This window comes from Sturnira hondurensis, unplaced genomic scaffold (assembly GCF_014824575.4).
Source record: "Sturnira hondurensis isolate 20B ecotype Veracruz unplaced genomic scaffold, ASM1482457v3 Scaffold0002840, whole genome shotgun sequence".
Lineage (NCBI taxonomy): Eukaryota > Metazoa > Chordata > Mammalia > Chiroptera > Phyllostomidae > Sturnira > Sturnira hondurensis.
In genome coordinates, this window is record NW_028075471.1 from 21335914 (window position 1) to 21355605 (window position 19692).

General features: G+C 55.7%; 1 protein-coding gene across 5 annotated transcripts in view; it reads left to right on the forward strand.

The window, feature by feature from the left end:
• The window catches only part of ABCA13 (ATP binding cassette subfamily A member 13), a 132659-nt gene that overhangs the window by 101758 nt on the left and 11209 nt on the right, over positions 1-19692 (forward strand). For 4 of the 5 annotated variants that reach the window (XM_037041071.1, XM_037041073.1, XM_037041072.1 and 1 more), the window contains 8 exons: positions 2273-2381; positions 5694-5748; positions 6410-6587; positions 6804-6919; positions 8199-8355; positions 8706-8959; positions 10422-10617; positions 12744-12853. In XM_037041071.1, the coding sequence (XP_036896966.1) occupies positions 2273-2381; positions 5694-5748; positions 6410-6587; positions 6804-6919; positions 8199-8355; positions 8706-8959; positions 10422-10617; positions 12744-12853 (1175 nt within the window). Of the gene's footprint in view, positions 1-2272; positions 2382-5693; positions 5749-6409; positions 6588-6803; positions 6920-8198; positions 8356-8705; positions 8960-10421; positions 10618-12743; positions 12854-19692 lie in introns of those variants that run through there. The other variant, XM_037041075.1, reaches the window with a different exon arrangement.

Consider the following 19692-nt stretch of genomic DNA (forward strand, 5'->3'; position numbering starts at 1 on the left):
GATCGAAGACAGTCCAAAGCTTCGGGGGGTTCTTTTCTAATCTGTACAGAATTTTAATGAACTTGTTTGTGCCAAACTGACCACATGCTGGGAAAACAAGGTCTCAAAGAGCTCCATGCTCTAGGGGACAGTGTTTTGTAGGTTCCTGTGGGCATTTGGTGTGGAAGAGGGACGGAAGGAAGATCAGGTGAAGGTGGGAGGAAGTGAGGAGGGATGGATCCCAGGTTAAGAGGTCACCTGCTCTCCTGGGGCGACCACTCCCCCCAGGCCTCAGGAAAAGAGGCCTTTCCAGAGGGCACTAGCCTAGATGCCAGAGAGACCGACGGGGCTGGTGTAAGGCACCAGCACGCCTTTTAGTGAGGAAGTTATGTGCCTGGGGCGTGGCCGCCCAGGACGACCTGTCCGGTTAGAATGTGTGACCCGATCCCTGTGAGGTCACTTTGGTTACACTGACTCGGGGGGTGCCCATTTCTCCTCCATGGGGCTGCCTGGCACAGGAATGCCTAGAACCTGGAACGGCACACGGTGGCACTCCCCTGCCGCTCACCGCTGGCTGGCCTGGTACTTGGCCTTTAGGGTTCATTCACAAGATGCTGTACCACTTCATCGTCTTTTAAAAGATAAAATAGAAAGTTTTCAGAGGAATAAGCTTAGCATGAATTAAATTCATTGTGTTGTAGAAGGTCGTCCATGGAACCTCTCTGCGTTGTTTCACTCACATCCTGAGTGTTTATCTTATTTAATCAAAGTGCTGGCTAGATTGTATGGTTTTTGATAAAAGGGCTGTGCCCTCTCCCTCCTGGCTCCTGGTAGGCATTCTGTTCTCAGGGAGTTTCATGCATTTGAATAAAAATCCCACCAAGGGATTTTTCTTACAGCTACTTAGTTGCTGTCTGAGACAGTGTCACTGGGTGTCCCCGACAGGAGGGGAGGTGCTGGGGTGTCACTCTGCACAGGTGCGCGGGGCGGCATCCCACCGCAGATCTCCACAGTGCTGTCCATGGCTTCCAACAACCGGTCCTGAGAAAAAGGAAAAAGAGAGAAAACCCCTTCTTTTGAACTAAGCTAACTCTCAAATGCTAAATTGAAGATCATCATAAACACTATAGTACCTACCCGAAGAATCTGTAAAATTCCTCCCAAGTAAAGGCCAATTCACAGAAGCGCTGACGTGAAGTTCGAGAACATTTCTGATTCTGTTCCTTGAAACTTCACGGACCAGCGGGTCACCCTTTGTCAAGTTCACGCTGGCCAGCAGGCAGCCACAGCACCCTCGTTCCACCACCAACATGCGCTCATTCAGCCGGCAGCTCTGTGGTGTCTGCCTGCTCCCTGGGGGTGTCCGTCCCTCCCGAGAACCCGCGGCCTTTGTCTCTGCTGTCCTCAGAACTTCTGCCGTCCCCGTGCATGGCTGTGGGGGCAGAGGGGTTTGGAAATGTGCCGTGGGCACTACTCACTTGCGTCCTGCCTGAGCAGGGCTGGGTTCCGGGCTGGTTGCCCCTCATGGGCGGTGCAGCGGGTTCTGGGGTCCAGCCTGAATGCTGCGTGCATGGTGGCGGCCTCTGCAGGGCCTGCCGGGGCTGCTCTGTCTTGGATGCGCCGGCCATGGAATTATGACCAGAATTTTCCAGTTGATTCATCAACATCTCCAAGATACTCATCAGCCTTCCACGCTGAGAATGTTTTTAAAAATTCTCCTTAAAACTGTTATTTTGAAATACGGATGCTAATGGTTCAACTGGTCCTCTTCACGCAGCTTACTGTCCTGCCTTCGAGGACCTCATCCGCCTCCTGTGTCCTCCTCCACCGCCCTCCTCTCTGGTGGACCCGCGACTTGATCCCCCACACTCAGCCCATGCTCAGTTCTGTTTATTTTGAGAGGTGATGTCCACACTCAGTTATTAATTTGAAAGTAATCTCTCTCTCTCTCTCTTTTATCACTTTCCCCACTTTTAATTTGCAGGTCAAATTTCATTACTTACCAACCAAGAGAGAAAACAATGATGGGTTTAGGTTCCTGCTCACTGTGAGAGTGTAATTGTAGAGAACATCCACATTCGTTCTGGGAACATTAGCCTATTTTTAGCTGTAAATTATATGCTTGTGATAAACAGGAAGTCAGCAGACTGGGTTGACTGCTGCCTGTCAGCCAGGCAGGAGTGTCGCCCCACGCGGGGCCCGGCCTCAGGTGTGGCTGCAGCGTGCTGGCCCCAGGCCCCCGCTTCTGTGAGGGGCAGGTGGGTGGACTCAGCACGGGCCACTCTCTTTTCAGGTGTGGTACAACCAGAAGGGCTTCCATGCCCTGCCCTCCTACCTGAACTATCTCAACAACCTGCTCCTGTGGGGGCTCCTGCCCCCCGCCGAGGACTGGAGACGCTATGGTGAGGCCCCTGCTTTCAGAGACCTCATTCTCTCGTTCTCGAAGGAGGTCGGCGGGAAGACTCCTGGGGCAGGAATGTGATGATTGGCTGGGCGGTCGCTGGCTGCACCTGCACGCAGACAGCTGGTCTGGGTCTGCGTCTGCCCTGAATGGTGGCTCATCTGTGTGGTGAAGGGAGTGGGTGGCCTGAGAGCCCCTCTGCCCCCTGGTGGCTCTTGGGTCACACTGGAGCCAGTGAGCATTTTGCACTGAGGGTGTCTGATAGGCGTGGGCCGCCCTTGAGCGCCAGGAAAGTGAGTGCCATGGCCAGTTCGCAGCAGGTGGCTGGGTGAGGGAATGCGCCCGGCCCGGGCAGCAGTCAGTGCTGTCACAGCTTGTCCTCGGCCCTGTTTGGTGGTGAGAAGGTGAGCACCTAGCAGAGGGCGTCTCTGCTCTCGGGGCTTATGTGTTCAGAAGTCCTTGTCCACATGGGGCGTGCAGTGAACATGTGTGTGTCAGACATAGATGGGTTTGCACATCCTCACGTGACCCCTGTGGCCCCCGTGGCCCCATGGAGAACTGGGTTGCCCTGGGCAGGCTTTGTGGACACTTGCAGAGCTGCGGGCTTCATGGGAGGATCGCACTTGGAAGAGACCAGGACCTGCCGTCACAAGGGATGTGGGATCAAAGCCTGGATGCGCTGCCTATAGAGAACACCTGCACGGCATCTGGGGATCACAGGAGGTGCAGCTGGGACGAGGCTTATCATTGCAGAGCTGAACTTACCCATTTCCACATTTCTGTGGGCCAGTTCCCAGAAAGAACAGCCAGAATACAAATGACGAGAATAACCAGACAATGAAAAATAATGTCAGTGTTTTCAAGGGCACGCTTTGAAGCGTTTCTGAAGACCTTCGGAAGGACATGAGGGAGAGATGAGTGGACCCCTAGGTTTGCGTGGGTGCTGACTGCCTGGCCTTTGCTGGAAGAGCTGGGACATGCCCTCTGCCCCCATAACACTGCCGCCACCTCCCATGCACTTTCAGTGCACGCACAGCACAGCCCCAGGGAGGCAGCGCCCGGTGGCAGGCATTGGCACTGTAGTCGTGCAGCTTTCCCAGCAAGGGCATCGAAGCTACAGATGCAGAGGACGGGTCAGCTGGGGTCCAGAAAGTCAGGGCCAAAGTCTCTCTCCACTGCCCATCATGTTCGGCCTAAAGCAGCCACCTCGTCTCCGCTCTGCTGCAGAGCCCCCTGTGCCCCTCCCCGGGCCTGCGCCTTCTCTGTGTGGGGCTCTGCCCCAGGAGGGCTGCTGGGCAGAATACCCGATCCCTGAGATGGATTGTGCCCGCAGCCCCAATCAGTGGGAGGAGCCTTAATGTCTAGAGTCTCGCCATTTTGAGGAGCAGGTGGCTGTGGGCAGCAGGCAGGGAGAGTGTGCGCTCTGTGCAGGTGTGAGTCCTCCTATTTGCCGCGTCTCTGCCAGCTCCAGGGAAACATGGGCTGTGGGGAGCGGAGCTCCCTGCCACCTGGGCTGTTTTTGTTCTTGCTCTCGTAACTTCCATCTCTGAGAAAACAGGCACACGTGTCCCTCATTTAAGGGCTTCTAAGTCCCACCCAACTTGGGCAAAATGTCAAATCTCAATACCAATGTAGAGAAATGGTTGCTTGATTTTGAAATATGCCTACTCCTGCCAAACTCCTCCTCCCAAATAACTGTGGTTCTAAATGCGTCTAAGGCAGCCACAGCCAGGTGCAGCATTCAAATTCATGGCTCGCCTAGTGTCGGTAAGCCAAAAGCTGCCTGGGTTTCCCGGGCACACACACCACCCCGCCCTCCGTGGGGGGGCAGTGACAACTCTGCCCTCACCCCCCTGCCCTAGGTCTGCACTGGGATGGGGTCTGCGTGCATCGCTGCACTGGCTCTTTCTGGGAGGCCCCTGCTCCCTTCCCATCCTGATCCCCAAACCCTTGCTTGTGCCTCAGTCCACGAGTGTCATCCTGGGACTGGGCTGCATCCCACGAGGGTAGGGGGCTGCAGGTTGGGCCAGTGTGTCTGTCTGGGTGGCCCTCTGCACAGGTGGGTGGCCCCCTGCACAGGTGGGCGGGGAGGCGGGGCTGGTGGAGTGACTTCTCTGTCCTGGGAAGGAAGAGGGCCACCTAGCTGTCCAACACTTGGTGAGACTGAGGACGTCTGGTGGCATCTGGCCCCCTCCCCCAGATTGGGAACAGAGTCTCCATGAGTGTGTGACCCGCTGTGCAAGGAAGGCTCCCCGATCACAGTCTCCGTGTGGCTGGCACACTCGGATCAGGAGGACCAGCAGAGGGATATGTGGGGCTGGGCCTGGTGGGGGACAGACTCCCATTCCCTTCTTGTGGAAGTGGGATGCCACTGGCACGTGGCTGAACTCTGCCCAGCCCCTCGCCTTGAGTCTGGGCTGGTAGAGTGCCAGCCCTCCACACATACATGCACGCACCCTCACGCACCCTTACGGCCTCTGCTCCTGCCTTTCTGTCTTCCAGATGTGGCTCGGGTGCTGGGGGCCTTTGCCCGCTGGCCTGGCCTCTGCCAGGGAGCCCCCTTTGCACACTGCTGTGCAGCCCCTGTGCCGCCCACCCTTCTTCTGCCCTCGGGCCAGCAGGCTCCTGTCCTGCCCATCTCATGGCACTCGGACTAGTGACTGAAGTCTGCGGCACACGCCAAACGCATTCTCGTCAGTCTGACTAAAGTACCTGTGATTATGATTGGTTTCAAAGATAGTAACAGTAGTAGTAATTCCCTACCCTTTTAGCTCCAGAGTAACTTTTTAAAGCATCAGGTGCCTATATTTGTGTGAGGGTTTTTGGCTCCATGAACTCACTGATGGGACTTGGCCTGTTGTTAGCCGTGACTGGTAAGATGCTGTTCTGCTACACAATGCCTATGTTTGTGGTGCAGACCGGGCACCACGCCGGACAGCCACCATTGTCATTGTATCATTTGGCAGTCTTGGGGAGGAGAGAGCGTGCCCCTGACTGAATACTCAGCTGTGGCGTGTTGCGTGTTGCACAAGCTCTTGCGGCACGTGGGCTGCACATCGGTGCCCAAGGCCGCAGGTGTGCGTCTGAGGGTCAGATGGTCGAATGTGGTCCCATGTCAGCATGGGGCCATGGCAATGCGTGCCAGCGCATGCTGGTTCTGGGGGGTTTCCTGCTCCTGGGTACCAGCGCAGTCCCTGGGCAGAGTAACTGGGAGATCCCCTGGGTACAGGGGGGCTGCGTGGTGTGGTGGGGGGCTGTCCGCTGGCCACGTGGGAGAGGGCATGTGGGCCACTTTTCGGTTTGTCTCCCACAGGAATAACGCTCTACAGTCACCCATATGGAGGGGCCCTGCTGAATGAGGACAGGATGTGAGTTGAAGGTGGGGGGATGGAGGGGGCAGGGGGGGCGGGCAGCCTGCTGTGGAGCAAAGTTACTCTGGGGGGTTGGTGCTGCCTCTGCACTCACCTCAAGCGGCGCTGGCACACAGGGTTAGAGGTGCTGGCTGGCCGTGTTCACGGAGTGTGGGGACAGCGACCTTCAGGGAGGCAGTCCAATGCCGAGGCTGAACTAGTGGGCGTGACATGCAGCTGCGTCTCCACGTGGAGAATACGCTGAGGGTGTAAGGTCCTTGACATCAGTGATGGGCCAGTGGTGTGGAGCTACAGCTAATGCCTGCCCCTTGCCCCTGATGGGGCTGCTGTGGGATGGGGGCAGGGCACCCAACCTGGGCGAGGGCCACACCCCCGCAGATGCACCCTGGGAGTCTTTCCCTGTGATTGGGGGTTGGGTGCAGCCATGGAGAGGAGACATGGAGACAGGTGGACTCGGAAATGCCCCTCAACTCTGCACTCTTCAGCTCTGTCCCCTGCAAATGGGGACCGGTAATCCATGCCATCTAGGTTGCCTAGGGGATTCAGGGCATGGTCCCCGCCCCCAGCCAGCCTGTCCCCCACCGGCTTCACTGGCTGTCCCCAGTAGGAAGGGGCCCAGCCCTGTCTCCTGGATGACAGCCACTGTGCTTGCCTGCAGCCTGGAGAGTGTCCGCCAGTGTGGTGTGGCCCTCTGCATCGCGCTGGGCTTCTCCATCCTGACTGCTTCAAGGGGGAGCGCTGTGGTCAGGGACCGGGTGACCGGAGCCAAGAGGCTGCAGCACATCAGTGGCCTGGGCCATGGGACCTACTGGTTTACCAACTTCCTGTTCGACATGGTAGGACTAGGGGCGCTGCCCCAGCACCCCGAGGCGGTGGCCTGTTAAAGTGTGTGCGGTGTGTGCATGCGTGTGGTGTGCACACACATGTGTGGTGTGTGGGTGCTGTTCCAGGGCTGAGACCCCGGCTACAAAACTTGTCATGTGCAGAACGAGCACACTTACCTAGAAGCCGGCCCCTGCCCTCGAGGTCACAGGACCCCTCTCCTCCCTCAGCTCTTCTACTCGGCGTCCGTCTGCCTGTGTGTCGTTGTCATCCTGGCCTTCGGGCTGCCAGCCTTCACCTTCCGCCAGAACCTGGCCGCCACGGCCCTCCTGCTGCTGCTGTTCGGGTGCGTGAGGAGCCACGCGGCCGCTCAGTTAGCGCGCGTTTTCGGAGATAGAGAGCCCCAGGGTGGCTCTGAACCTGCCAGGGGCTGCATGCTCTCTTCTCTTTTCCAGCAATTACGTTGCTTCTGCGAGAGTCGCCACGTGAACGAGATGGGCCAGGGAGCTGCATGCCTCATGGGGGAGGGCGGGGCGGGCACGGGCGTGGGCAGCTGACAGACTCGCGCCCTTGGAAACCACTCTCACCCACCATCACTCAGACGTAGATGGGGGGCTGAGTGTGTCCCCCAGTGAGCTCTGTAATGGCCATCGTGGGGGTTCTCCCCTGGCTCTGGGTCTGGCACGCATTCCCTCTTCTACGGTGTTAGTAGTTCAGGAATGTTTTGTCTGACGTGTACCTCCTTTCGTCTCAGAGAAAAGTGCAAAAGCGGAGAGGCCGTTCCACATGCTTCTCCGTTGTGTGAACTAACCAGGGCTGCTGCCAGTGTCCCAGATCGGCTTCTCCTGGGTGCCGCACGCACCGTGTTATGTGGGGATTTGCTTGTGGCAGGAACAGAGTTAACGTGCCAATTTGTCACAATTTAAAGCTTTTTGAAGCAAAGCTGTCTGCTTTTGTCTAAGGCACAAGTTACGAATAAAAGGAATTTTACACAAACCACAGCAATGCCAGTGACCCAGGCTTATTCAAAACAGGGGACAGAGTTTAGGTAAACCAAGCACCAGTCATCGCTAGGCAACTTGATGCAGTGTTGGGTGGGTGGGGAGGGAGGACGAGACAGACCAGCGGAATTGGGGATATTGAGTCAGCCCCTCTGCAACTCTGGCCGTGGACATACGAGAGGGTCAGGGAGTGCATGAAGGCCCAGGGTGCTCTGCCTGATGGAGCAGGGGCTGGAGTGGAAGTGAATCCCTGAGTCTGTCCTCGAGCCTGGGGTTCGCATGGAGCCCCAGCTTTCTGTGTGCTCCATGCTCAGTGCTCACTGCCATAAACAGGCATTATTTCTGCTTTCCTGGTGGTGGGTGGAGCCCAGGGTGAGGCCCAGGAGACCCCTCCCTGTAGGACTCGGTGGGGAACTCCGTGGCCTTCCTCAGGGTGGCAGAGCTGCAAGTCCAGGCCCACAGGCCACCGGGCTTGGACCTGCTCCGTGGTGTTGGGCCCTCTGCAGCCCCAGGAAACTGCTCACCGAGCGAGGAGGCTGGGCCAGGCTGGGGAAAGCTCACCTCTCCTTCTGCTGCCAGAGAAACGACTGGTAAACAAACAGGCGCTCTCCTCGGACTCCGCAGGTACGCCACCCTCCCGTGGATGTACCTGGTGTCCAGGGTCTTCCCCAGTGCGGACGTGGCCTTCATCTCTTACGTCTCGCTGAACTTCGTCTTTGGCCTCTGCACCCTGCTGATGACCACCATGCCACAGCTGCTGGCCATTGTCTCCAGGGCTCAGGTCAGTGAGCTCTACCAACCCCAGGCCTGCACCGGGACAGGAGGCCAGCATGAGCTGGCCTGGCTGCTTCTCCCATTGGAACTGAGAGTGTGTGAGCCAGTACCCGTGCCGCCAACCCCCAGAAAGGGAGACTGACTCCGGTGCCCTCTTGAGGGCCGTGGCCCAGCGAGTGAAGGCTGCTTGTGTGTCTCAGTCAGGGAGGCTGCCCTGGCACTGTGGAGCCGGGAAATCTCTGTGGCTCGCTCGCTGTCTGGGAGGGCCTGGGACCCAGGCCAACACAGGGCCAGCATGGAGAACTGGATGCCGTGATGAGCTCTTGGTTTGGCTTCTTTTCTCCTGTCCCCACGCAGAACTTACAGGACATCTCCGACATGCTCAGGTGGGCCTTCACGCTGTTCCCGCAGTTTTGCCTGGGCCAGGGGCTGGTGGAGCTCTGCTACAACCAGATCAAGTACGACCTGGCGCGTGGCCTTGGCATCGACTCCTATGCCAGCCCCTTCTCGATGAGCTTCCTGGGCTGGATCTTCGTGCAGCTGGCCTGCCAGGGCTCGGTCCTGCTGCTGCTGAGGCTGCTGCTGCATGGGGACCTCCTGCAGTGGTCCAGGTGTGTGCTGCAGCCACCTCCATTGGAGGGCAAGATGTCCCTTGCAGGTGGCAGCCTGCAGGCGAGTGTGCGCGGTGACACACGCAGCCCTTCAGAGCAGCTGCTAGGTTCCTCTCACTGGGGTGGTGTGAATTCTGGGCTAGAGGGAGGCTGGTGTTAGCAACTCGGGGCCACCCTGAAGGGGAGCATGTGGTTGTCTCACAGTCTCAGGGAGGTTTTCTGCTGTGGTCACACTGGGCCCTGCATGTGGCGGCAGTGCCTCTGGTGTGCTTGGGTGGCAGCAGGACTCATCTTGGGGGCGAGGGCAGGCTTGCTCCCAGGAGCAGGGAGGTGCAGGAATTCGGGGCCGAAGCCCATGGGCCCTCCACCAGTCCTGTCACCGTGCACACTGCATCTTCTCTTTGTCAGGGTGGGGGGAACAGCACCAGTCTCCCACAGCATGTACGAGCTGATGGAGGGCTAGAGTGTGGCCCCCATGTGGGTGCTTGTGCGCGTGCACGCCCACACGTCTCTGCCATTGTATGTAGGTTCTGTGTGGCTTCGCCCGGGCGTCCGAGTGTTTGCTGCCCCCTAGCATGCTGAGGTGGTGAAGGAGTGTGTGGCTGTGTTTCCTTGCTCTATGGCCACGTGGCCTGCGCCTCGGCCTTGTTCTTGCCCAGCAAGGTCCCGTGGGAGCAGATTCTCACCGGGACTTCACAGCATGTTCTCTCGCTGTTCAGTGCTGGGTCCCCAGGGCTCCCAGAGGCTGCTCGGCCCATGGATGGGTGGCTGCCAGAGAAAGGGGGATGGGGAGGAGGCATGTGCTTTCCTGCTTATTTAAAAGTAGGTTAAGACACAAGAAGTTGCCAGATTAGTAGAGAGTCCCTACGGACCCCTCACTCAACATCTCCCAGTGATCCGAGTCAGTGTGATGAGGTGTCCAGAACCTGGGTGTTGATGCTGGCACAGCACCGCCCTGCTGCCTCTGCCCATGTAGCGAGGATGCTGGTGTTGCTCACCAGGGAGTCAGGATGCACCAGGTCAGAAAGTGCCAGGAGCAGAGTTAGAGGTGGAGATGCGGTTTGAGTCCATCTGACCAATGCTTACTGGGCCAGGTGCCGCTGCACCGCACTTCACATAGCCCCGTGTGTGTGTGAGGTTGTGCTGTGTGAGGTTGTGATGTGTGGGTGTTTCTGCCCGCCGACTCACTTGCTAACTGACCCGTTTGCTGGAATTGCTCAGGCAGTGTGATTCCTTGTGACGCTTGTGTGGTGAGCCCCTTCTCCTTTGAGTGCGAGTCCGGCATGGTCTTGTTTTTCCTGAAGTTGGGACTGGGACTCTGGATGGCGAGGAGGGCGGGGGTGTGGACCTGGCCCTGCATCGTCTCCGGACCTGGCCCCTCTTTTGCCTCTGACCCCACCCACTGTCTTGAGGCCTCCAACCCTGCCTCCCGGGAGCCAACTGACCCTGCCCGTCCTTCTAGGAGCCAAGTTGCCAGCATCCAAGGCACGGTTACATCGTGTAAAGACGTGGACGTGGAGAAGGAGCAGGCACGGGTGTTGAAAGGCAGGACTGGCGGGGACCTGCTGGTGCTGTACAACCTCAGCAAGAGCTACCGGGGCCTCTCCAGGCAGCGCACGGCCGTGCACGACGTGAGCCTGGGCCTGCGGCGGGGAGAGGTGAGGAAGCGTCCCCATGCCACCCTTTCCGCCGCAGGCCCCTGTGGCTATCATTGTCACCCGCTCATGTCCCCCTTGGGGCATTGGCAGTCACAGCTGCAGTGGCTTTCCAATTGCAGTGGCTTCTGCATGGCCCGCAGCAGCAGAACCAGGGGGCATAGTGTGTCGGCTCCTTCCCCTGTGGACTCTGGGCTGACGGCTGGACAGGGCTGACTCTTCTTTGTGACGTCACACGCATGCTGTGACGGAGGAGATGTAGTTATTGTTTGGGCTGTGCAGTCACTTTTTACTGAGAGTGTTCTGTGACTCCGGTTGACTCAGGAAACCTCTGCTGACTCGGGCCTGCACGCCCTTTCGTGATGGGCTCCCCCAGAAGGGGAGGCACGCACCCCGCAAGGCCGTCGCTTGGGCGCTTTCTCCATGGATGTGGCTGTAATTCCATGAGAAATGTGGAATCAGAACCGTCAGCAGCCGCATAAGTCATTCCTGATTTGTGTTCAGTTGTGTAAAGGGCAGTCAGCTCGGGAAACAATTGCCTCCGGCTGTCAGACGGGAGGGAGCACCCATGTCCTGACTGTTCCCTGCTGCTCCCGAGCAGGTCAGGGTGGTCCATGCAGTTGCCTGGGCAGCGCCTGCCTTGTGTGGGGGCGGGGTGCAGGCATCCTGGAGGTAGGTGCTCGCAGGTGTGGGCTGACTCCAACCCTGCTGGGCGGAACGGATGCACACGATGCTCTGGTTGGTGGGCGGATAGGCCAGGTGTTCCTGTGAGTTATTGTGTGTCTTATTCGATTCTTAGCCCCAAGGCCAGCCCTGTGCCCTCTGCCGCCATGCGGTTGAGCCATTTTAGCCATAGGCCGCTGCTGCCCCCGGGGGTTGCCGAGCTGCAGGGTGCCCGGGGCCTTGGCAAGCCTCCGAGGGAGGTGGCCCCTGGGCATCCTGGGTGGAGCCTGGGTGGTGCTGATGAGTGGGTCCCGCTCTCTAGGCACTGAAGGAGCATCGCTGTGCAGCTGCTGAGGGGTGCGGGACTGTGGAGAGACAGACATGGCTGGGAGGGGCCCTGTACGTCCAGGGGTCGGTGACTCGGCCCAGTGTCCCACGGAGCATCAGGCAGGTGGTGCTGCCTCAGAGCCTCGGGTCAAAGAGGGCAGCCGAGAGGGGTGGGTGCCTCAGACCCAGGTCTGAGCCTCGAAGGACAGAGAGGGGAGTGGGTGGTCCAGGTATGCTGTGCCTGCAGAGCCACCTGGACAGGATGGGCCTGGGACACGGCGGGCCTGGGCGTCAGGAGACAGAGACTCAGTCCAGGGGAAAGTGTGGCTGTCGCAGCAGCTGGGAGTTCCGGGTGGCTGCCATCACCCAGAGAGATGAGATCATCCCGGGACCACTGACAGGGGACAGAAGACCCTCCATGTCAGTTTCCTGAGACCCAGGGAGCCTGAGAGCAGCTGAAGTCAAAGACAGGCTGCTGGCCACCAGGACACTGATGCCTGGCAGGAGAAGGGCTGGAGCCAGGCTTGCTGAGCCTCTGCATAGGCCCTCCAGCTGGGAGTGTGCGCAGGTGCCTGCTGGGGCCTGGTTGAGACCCAGTCTAGGGGAGAGGACAGGGGGCATTTCCCACACGGAACACAGGTCAAGGCTGGGCCGGCTGTGCTGACTGATGAGAGTGTCAGGGTGCAGAGTGGGTGCCACCCCGTGACCCGGGGTCAGCCCCAGGCTGGGGTCTGAGCTGTCAGGGATGCAGGCCTGGGACCCTCGAAGGGGGTGCTTCCAGCTGGGTGGCCCAGCCAGGGCGGCTCTGCCTGCGCTGCGTGGCTCTCAGACCCCCGGTCACCAGGGGGTGTGCTAGGAGCTAGTGGTGGCCCAGGTGGGGTGGGAGTGTGCGAGGCCATCATGTGCCCCTCCTGAGCCCTGCACATATGAGTCCATGCATGTGTTAGGCACTACTAGCACTAGGTCCTGTCCAAATGCCACCAGAGTTTCAGACGTGTTCTGGAGTCCACACGCTGCCTTGTAAGAACGTCTGAGTTGACGAGTCTGCAGATCTCACCAAATGCCAGCAGGGCCGGCAGAAAGCAGGGCCCACTCCTGGTGCAGTGTGATCTCACCACAAACCTGTTTCCTCCGCCCAGTGCTTCGGGCTCCTGGGGGTGAACGGAGCTGGGAAGACCACCACCTTCAAAATGCTGACTGGTGACGTCACCCCGACCGCAGGGCATGCTGTCGTCAGGACGCCTGCCGGGTGAGCCGCCTTCCACTGTTTTCTGCCTGTAGAGCTTGTTAGTGGTGGAGCCCAGGGCCCCCCGAGGCCCCTGCAGCACTGGCATCTGAGGACGCGTCCCCTCCCAGTGCGCCTGCGCTGAGCGCCCTCTTGAGCGTGGGTGGGTGGGCTCAGCGCCATGGCTGGGGCTCAGGGCCTGGCAGTGCGTCTGTGTTCTGGCCACCCCGCCACACGCCTCGTGTGCATTGGTGTGGAGGGTCCCAGAGCCCAGTCTGTGTCCTCACTTCTCATTTCCAACGCTGGAGCTGAGGGCCCAGCGTAGACCCCTTTTCCTGCCTCAGCAAGCTCCGGAGACTTGCTAGTTGGCATCCCACGTCCGCTGCTGGGCTCCGGCAGGAAAACCTCGCGCTTGCTGCCCTCCCTCCAGAGGCCGTCATATAAATAGGCACCACGTTCTTGGCGCTGTCTGAGATCATCGTCCCTCTGCTGGGGGCCACAGAGTCCTGCCCACACTGACTGGAAAGCACTTTGCTCGAGAGGTTCAGATACAGTGATTGACAAAAGTTGTTCGGACGATCAGAATTACCCACCAATTGGCCTGTTCTTTGCACCTACAACTCCTGGTTGTCCCTGTGATGTCCCAGGCCAGGGACGACATTTTATGTAATCCTGAAGTTCAGTCAATAGGGACGTCTCCTCCTTGCCTAATTTCAATGTGCATTCTTGTCTGTGTGTGTGTCTGTCACCTTCCCGTGTGGTGAGGCGCTAGTGACCCTGTGTGGTGCCGGGCAGAGAGGCGCGCATTTAAAAACCAGATGGGGACATGAGGTGGCCTATGTGCACCACAAGCTGAGTGTTTCGTGGCCCTCTTTGGGAGCAGCTGCCCAAGAGTCAGCGTGGACGAGCCTGGTGGGCATCTGGCCCCGCTGTCTTGCTGATCCGCACTTTCGAAGCCCTGCTGGACTTGGCTGCTTTCTTGGGGCCACTTATGGTGCGGTTTTGTTTGGCCCCTGGCTGGGGTGCTCACTGTCCTTCGTCCCACAGGCCGGCTGGCCAGTGGCCGTGCATCGTGCAAGAGCACGTTGCACAGTCAGCCGGGAAGCCAGCGCAGGCCTCTGGCACTACCTTCCGCTGGCACCTTTATTTTACGTTCGCTGTGGAAGATTCTGTGTCTACAGGTTCTTCTGATTAAGGCAGTTTATCATTTTTTCCTTTGTTCTTCTTGGTTTTTGAATCTTAAATTCTCTAAGTCATATTTTCTGTATTTTCTTTTCAAAAACTGACTTTTTACATTCATGTGTTTATATGGAGTTTATATTTGGATAAACAATATAGTAGAAATATAATTTTAATTCTATTTTTTTCTACCCAGAACTCCAATTTGCCTAATGCTATGTTCTGATTGATTGATTGATGAAAGGGAGGGAAAAAAACCACATCGATTCCATGTCCCACTCACCTGTGCGTTCACTGCTGACCCTTGAGTGGGCCCTGGCCAGGACTGAGCCTGCAGCTTTGGTGTGTGGGGCCGACGTGCTGACCCGCTGAGCCCCGAGCTGGGTCCCTGGTGCCCCTGTCGGACACAGTGTTTCTCTGCCGTCAGGTGGGAGCACATCCTGTGTCCCGCCCCAGTCCTCGGGGGGCTGGGCCCCGTCCTGGGGGTTGGCCTGGCTTCTGTCCCCCGAGTCTTCCTTTGCAGAATTGCTTGGGTGACACTGGGACCTTTATACTTCTAGAGTAACTTTATCAACCTCTCTAAAAATGCCCCAGCGCTGGAGTTTTGGTTGGAATCACATTGAATTTATATTACAGCTGGGAGAGGTTTGTATCCTGATGGGAATGCCTCTCCCTGGTTTTTATAACCATGGTATGGAGCCACGTGTCTGGACCACTGAGGAAGTGCCACTAAGCCACGTCCCGTGGCTTCTTCACTTTCTTGTGGCCTGGGAGTGTGCTCACTGACCTCAGAGCAAGCTTGTCCATGTGTGTCTGTGTCCCCTTCTGTCCATCAGAGTCAGAGTCCGGGCACGCCTCTCGGCCCCTGTCAGGGAGGCAAGGCCCCGTGGGCGCTGGGCAGTGCACCACGAGGGGCTTGGACTCTGCCCTCACCCCCGCCGTCCGTCCCTACCTGAATGCTTAGGTCCCCACCGCCAAGCAGGGGCTGGAGCCTCCACCGCTCCCTGGGCAGAGTCCAGCAGGCAGTGGTGTGAGACCTTGACCCCTATGTGTCCTGCCCCTGTCCCTGACACGTGGAGGTGGTATTGGGATGGTGGTTTCTATGCTCAACACCGGTTACCTAGAGATGAATTAAGCAGAGGGAAGTCTGCCCCTCGTTTCTGGAGACAGAGGGAGAAACAGAAAAAGCATTGGGTCCTCAGTAACTATTGGAGATTCAGTTGATTTTTATGCCACATTTATAGGGTAATTAGTGAAGAACTGACATTTTTAACACTATCTTCTCTTTTGCAAGCCTTGTTTATTTTTCACTTACTGAGATAAATTAATTCTAAAAAGTATTTTAAGCTGCCCTCGCGAGCTGTCTAGAACACAGTGCTCTTCTCAGTAATGAGACGCTGTCCTCCCACCTCCCTCCTGAGGCCCTGCCCCCGCTGCCCTTCGCTCTCCCCAAACTACGAGACCCCACGGAAGGGCAGCACGCCCACCTCCCTGGTCCGGAAACCCCCTCCAGGTGCTGGGGGTCTCCAGGGCGTGTCCTTCTGCAGTCCCACTGGAAGTTCTCTCAGGACAACCTTACGTTCACCGATTTTGCATTCACTCATCGGGACCTGTGTTCTAATTCTTTTTCTTTTCACGTGTTTATGTCTTAAGTCTAATATTTCTGATTATTGATCCGTTCTTACCTTTCTACAGTAAACTTGATTTTGTCATGGATTTAAACCTTATTTGCTCATAAGAAAAATTAGTTTGTTGTTGATTATTCTCATTTCCAATTCTTACTATTAACTTATTCTTATTTTTACTTTGTTGTATTTTGACAATTAAAAGTTTTTACTACTTTTTTTGGAGTCATGCATAAGATATGCATTTTTGCTGTATTCCTATATAAGTGTGCTGCTGATGTTTTTCTATAAATTATCTTTATAATTTCTCAACTTTGAGTGTTTTACTTTAAAGGCAATGAAAGATTGAATTTCTTCACCAATTCAAGTCTTTTAGTTTCCAAATTCATTAAATTTTGGCTCTTATTAGCCTCTCTACCATGCTTTTTTCAGTCTTGTTTACTTTTGACTTCTTGATTTGAATGACTTTTAAAATTAAAAATATATTATCAAATGCTTAAGTTTATAAATATGCTTCTTGTATAAGTATGTTTATAAATATACAGCTTCACCTTGACCCTAGAAATTTAGTAGGTGACATCATAGCTGTCATGTTCTGTAAATGACATATATGTTTGACTTAGTCTTTCAAAAATGTACATGTAGGAGTATTTCTAGATACTCAAAATCTCGTGTTCCTTGGCTTACTATTTTTCTTTTTTCCTTTCGTATTAGTTTCAGGTGTGCACAGAGACGGACTGTACAGCATAAGGAATACAGTCAATGATACTGGCTTCATGTTTTTAAAGTCCCTTTCAGATTTTCATGGAAGGATAAGGTACAGGTGGAGAAGCACATCTCGACACCTTTTCACACAGCACACGTGCTTTTCCACTCGGTACTAGCTCAGGGAACCACATGAGGCTGTTCCCTGAGACCCTTCCAATCACACCCGCCCTGCAGGGTGAGGCCCCCCAGAGTTTTAAAAAATGAGCTCAGTCTTGCGTGTGATCAGCCCCTCCCCCACAAGGATTCTCTGTGGCTTTGTACCCCGAGGGCCCCAGACACAGCCTTCCCGTCTCCCTCCTTGTAGAAACTCCCTGTGGTTGACTGGTAAGTGTCCCACCTCAGTTGCCCTATCGCCACCTGCTCCTGTGCATTCCAACCCCTGCTGGTCCTGGGCCCTTGGAGGTGGAGTGAGAGCTGCAGCTGGACTTGGCTGGCTGGCTGCCTGTAGGTTTGAGGTTCCCGCTGGGTCTGGCAGCCCTGGGGCTCAGGTGGACGCTCTGCAGGGCGGAGCAGGATGGGACTGGCTCCTCTCCCCTAGGGGCCCCTCGCTTGGCCTTCACTCTGCTGGGTGAGCTGTTTGCGGCGGCGAGGGGCAGGGAAGGAAGTTGAGCGAACCCACTCAGTCACGGGGAATCGCAGGGTGGTGCTGTCCCAGCTCTCAGCATCTAGTTTTTGTTTCCTGGCTGGGAGGGTTTATGACAAGTTGTTCCCTATATCTGATTTGGTTACGCAGGGTGTAGTGCATATAAACAAGGTCAGATAAACCCTTATTCTGTGCCTTTTGCCTCACCCAGTTCTCGGGAGCACCAATTTCCAGCCATCCTCGGTGGTGACCAGTCAGGGTTTGCTTGTCTGGGTTGTGTCATTCTGGTTTGTTGGGATGGAGGTCGGTGTGTCGCAGAGTTTCCTGTGCTTCCTGGTCCTGTCTCTCCCTACGGCCCCCTTTCCCGGCTTCCCAGTGTCTCACTGGTCCTCATCTGTGCTCCAGGGTGGGGTGACAACAGAAGCCCTTGCCTGGAGACTCCACGACGTTTTGTGTGCCTGTCCCCTTGGCCAGTCACAGGCAGGTGCCTCTCACCGGCTGAGCCCTGCGCCACCCCTGTTGGCTCCTACTGGCACCAGCTGCTGCTGACTGCCAGCTGGGGCCACGGTCACACCTGGCTTGGCCTCTGTCAGTGGGCAGATGTCAACACTGGAAACTAATTACGTTCGAGAACTGTGAACCGAGAGAACGTGCAGGTCCTGCCTAGCGTCCCGCAGGGCGTCGAGCTGAACGAGTCAGACTCACTCAGGGGCCGTGTGCCGAGTTGCCTGCAGCCAGGGGTGTGAGGAGGTTTTTTTTTTGTTTGGGTGGTGGGTTTTTACTTTTTTGGGACGTCTCTATTTACAAGTACAAAAGGACAAAATAATCAGAATTCAAAAGGAAACGAAAATATATGGTTTATATTCTCATCCCTGGGAGGCTGGCTGTCTCCTTTGTAATTTCATTCTATCGTTTCTAAAATAATTGGAAAATGAAATTCAAATAGCTGTTCTCAAAAGCACGACTGGATTTACATTTTCCTCTTGGTCTGCAAGTCCCTTATTAGGCTCTGTGTCTGTGTAATTAGTTTAATTATAACTAAATCACACTTGCATTAATTATATTTTAAACCTTGATTATTTGTAATGTTAATTGTACATCGGTATTCAAGGAATTAAATGAGCATCGAGGACTCAGCGGGTCTCTAACCACTGGGAGCGCTGGTGTGGCCTTGCTGCCCGCGTCCGAGCTCTCTCCCCGTCTGAAGCATGTCGTTCACACCTGTTCACACCTTTGCCAGGACACAGCCACTTCCCTGGAAGTCTGCGCTGTGAGGACTGGCACCCTCTCCTCAACTGGTTCACTAGTGCTTGTGAATGCGTGTGCTCAGACTTGCCGCTAAGGCATGTCTAAGAACAGATTCCAAACTGACCCCTGTGGTCTCATTCACGGCCCCACGAGCCCCTCATTGTGACAGTGCCCGCGGACTGCAAGGCGACAGGCGAGAGCCTCTTTCAGTGTGGCCGCATGAGGTTCAAATCCTAGACTGCTGTGCTTTGTTGGGACACAGCACCCGGTGGTCACGTCCCCCTCCCTCATGCTGCCCTGCTGCTGGCACCTATCCACGCTCATTCAGGGCCCCTCACCCCCAAAAGTAAATGCTAATGATAGCAGTCATGATTTTTGTGACTGCTTTCACATGCGTCTTGCCAGGAGCTTAGCATTCTGATCTCCCCTGGCCACAGTCTGGACCTCAGCCTCAGGAGGAGGGGCCTGAGGTTGGGAGGAGGGAGTGGGAGCAGACCGCCCTCCAGAAAGAGGCGGAGGAGGGAGGAGGGGACGAGCTCTGGGCTGGCATCAGCCTCACCCGCCCCAGGCATCTGAGAGCAAAAGACCAGGAATCTGCAGGGCCCATGACACAGAGGGGCAGCGAGAGTTGTTTTGAAAGACAGTTGACTGATACCAGAGGAGGCTTGTATTTTACAGTAAATACTTGGGGGTTTATCTGTCCTTAAAAAGTCAAATAGACAGTGGCTTCTTAAACAATATGCAGTTTTGTATGACATGCTAAAGAAAATTACAGTCAGCATTAAAAATGAAAGTGGCAATTAGACAAATAAAAACAAACTAAAATATGTAAATATATTAATACCACATGGACAGAATTTAAGGAAAAGGCATATTTGTACCAAAAATGTTATACATTTTAATAAAATACACTCTCCTATATGAAGTCATTAAGTCAAGAATTTCTGTGTGGGAAATATAAAATAAGAAAATCTTCAAAATGAACTCTGCTAGAAAACCAGAAAGAACGTGGCAGGAATAGATTTGAATTAAGATGTCTTAGCTCTTTCATTGCCGGATGATTCCAGAGCTGTGTATAATGTACGCATGCGGGGCCAACACGAGGCTGTGTGTGGCCTGAGGGTTGTGAATCAGACATGCCACATTTACTGTGGGCCACGGAAGTGACGCCCCTTACAGACGAACAGGGGATGGCACTGGGAACATTACTGAGCAGTGTTCTTGAATCTCAGTGCCACTTGGTGACACAGTTCGAAACAATCTTGAGTATTTATACAACTATGACTATTATTTTTTAAAAATATAATGCACGTAAAATACCCATGGAAGTCAATTCAGAGGCGATTTCAATTGCAGTGGTCAGATAAAAGTTACACGTGTAAGAATTGAGAGTGTTGCCATGTGCCGGCAAGCACGAGAGTATGGGACGGAGAGGCAGTGTGCCCGTGGGGCTCCCTGCA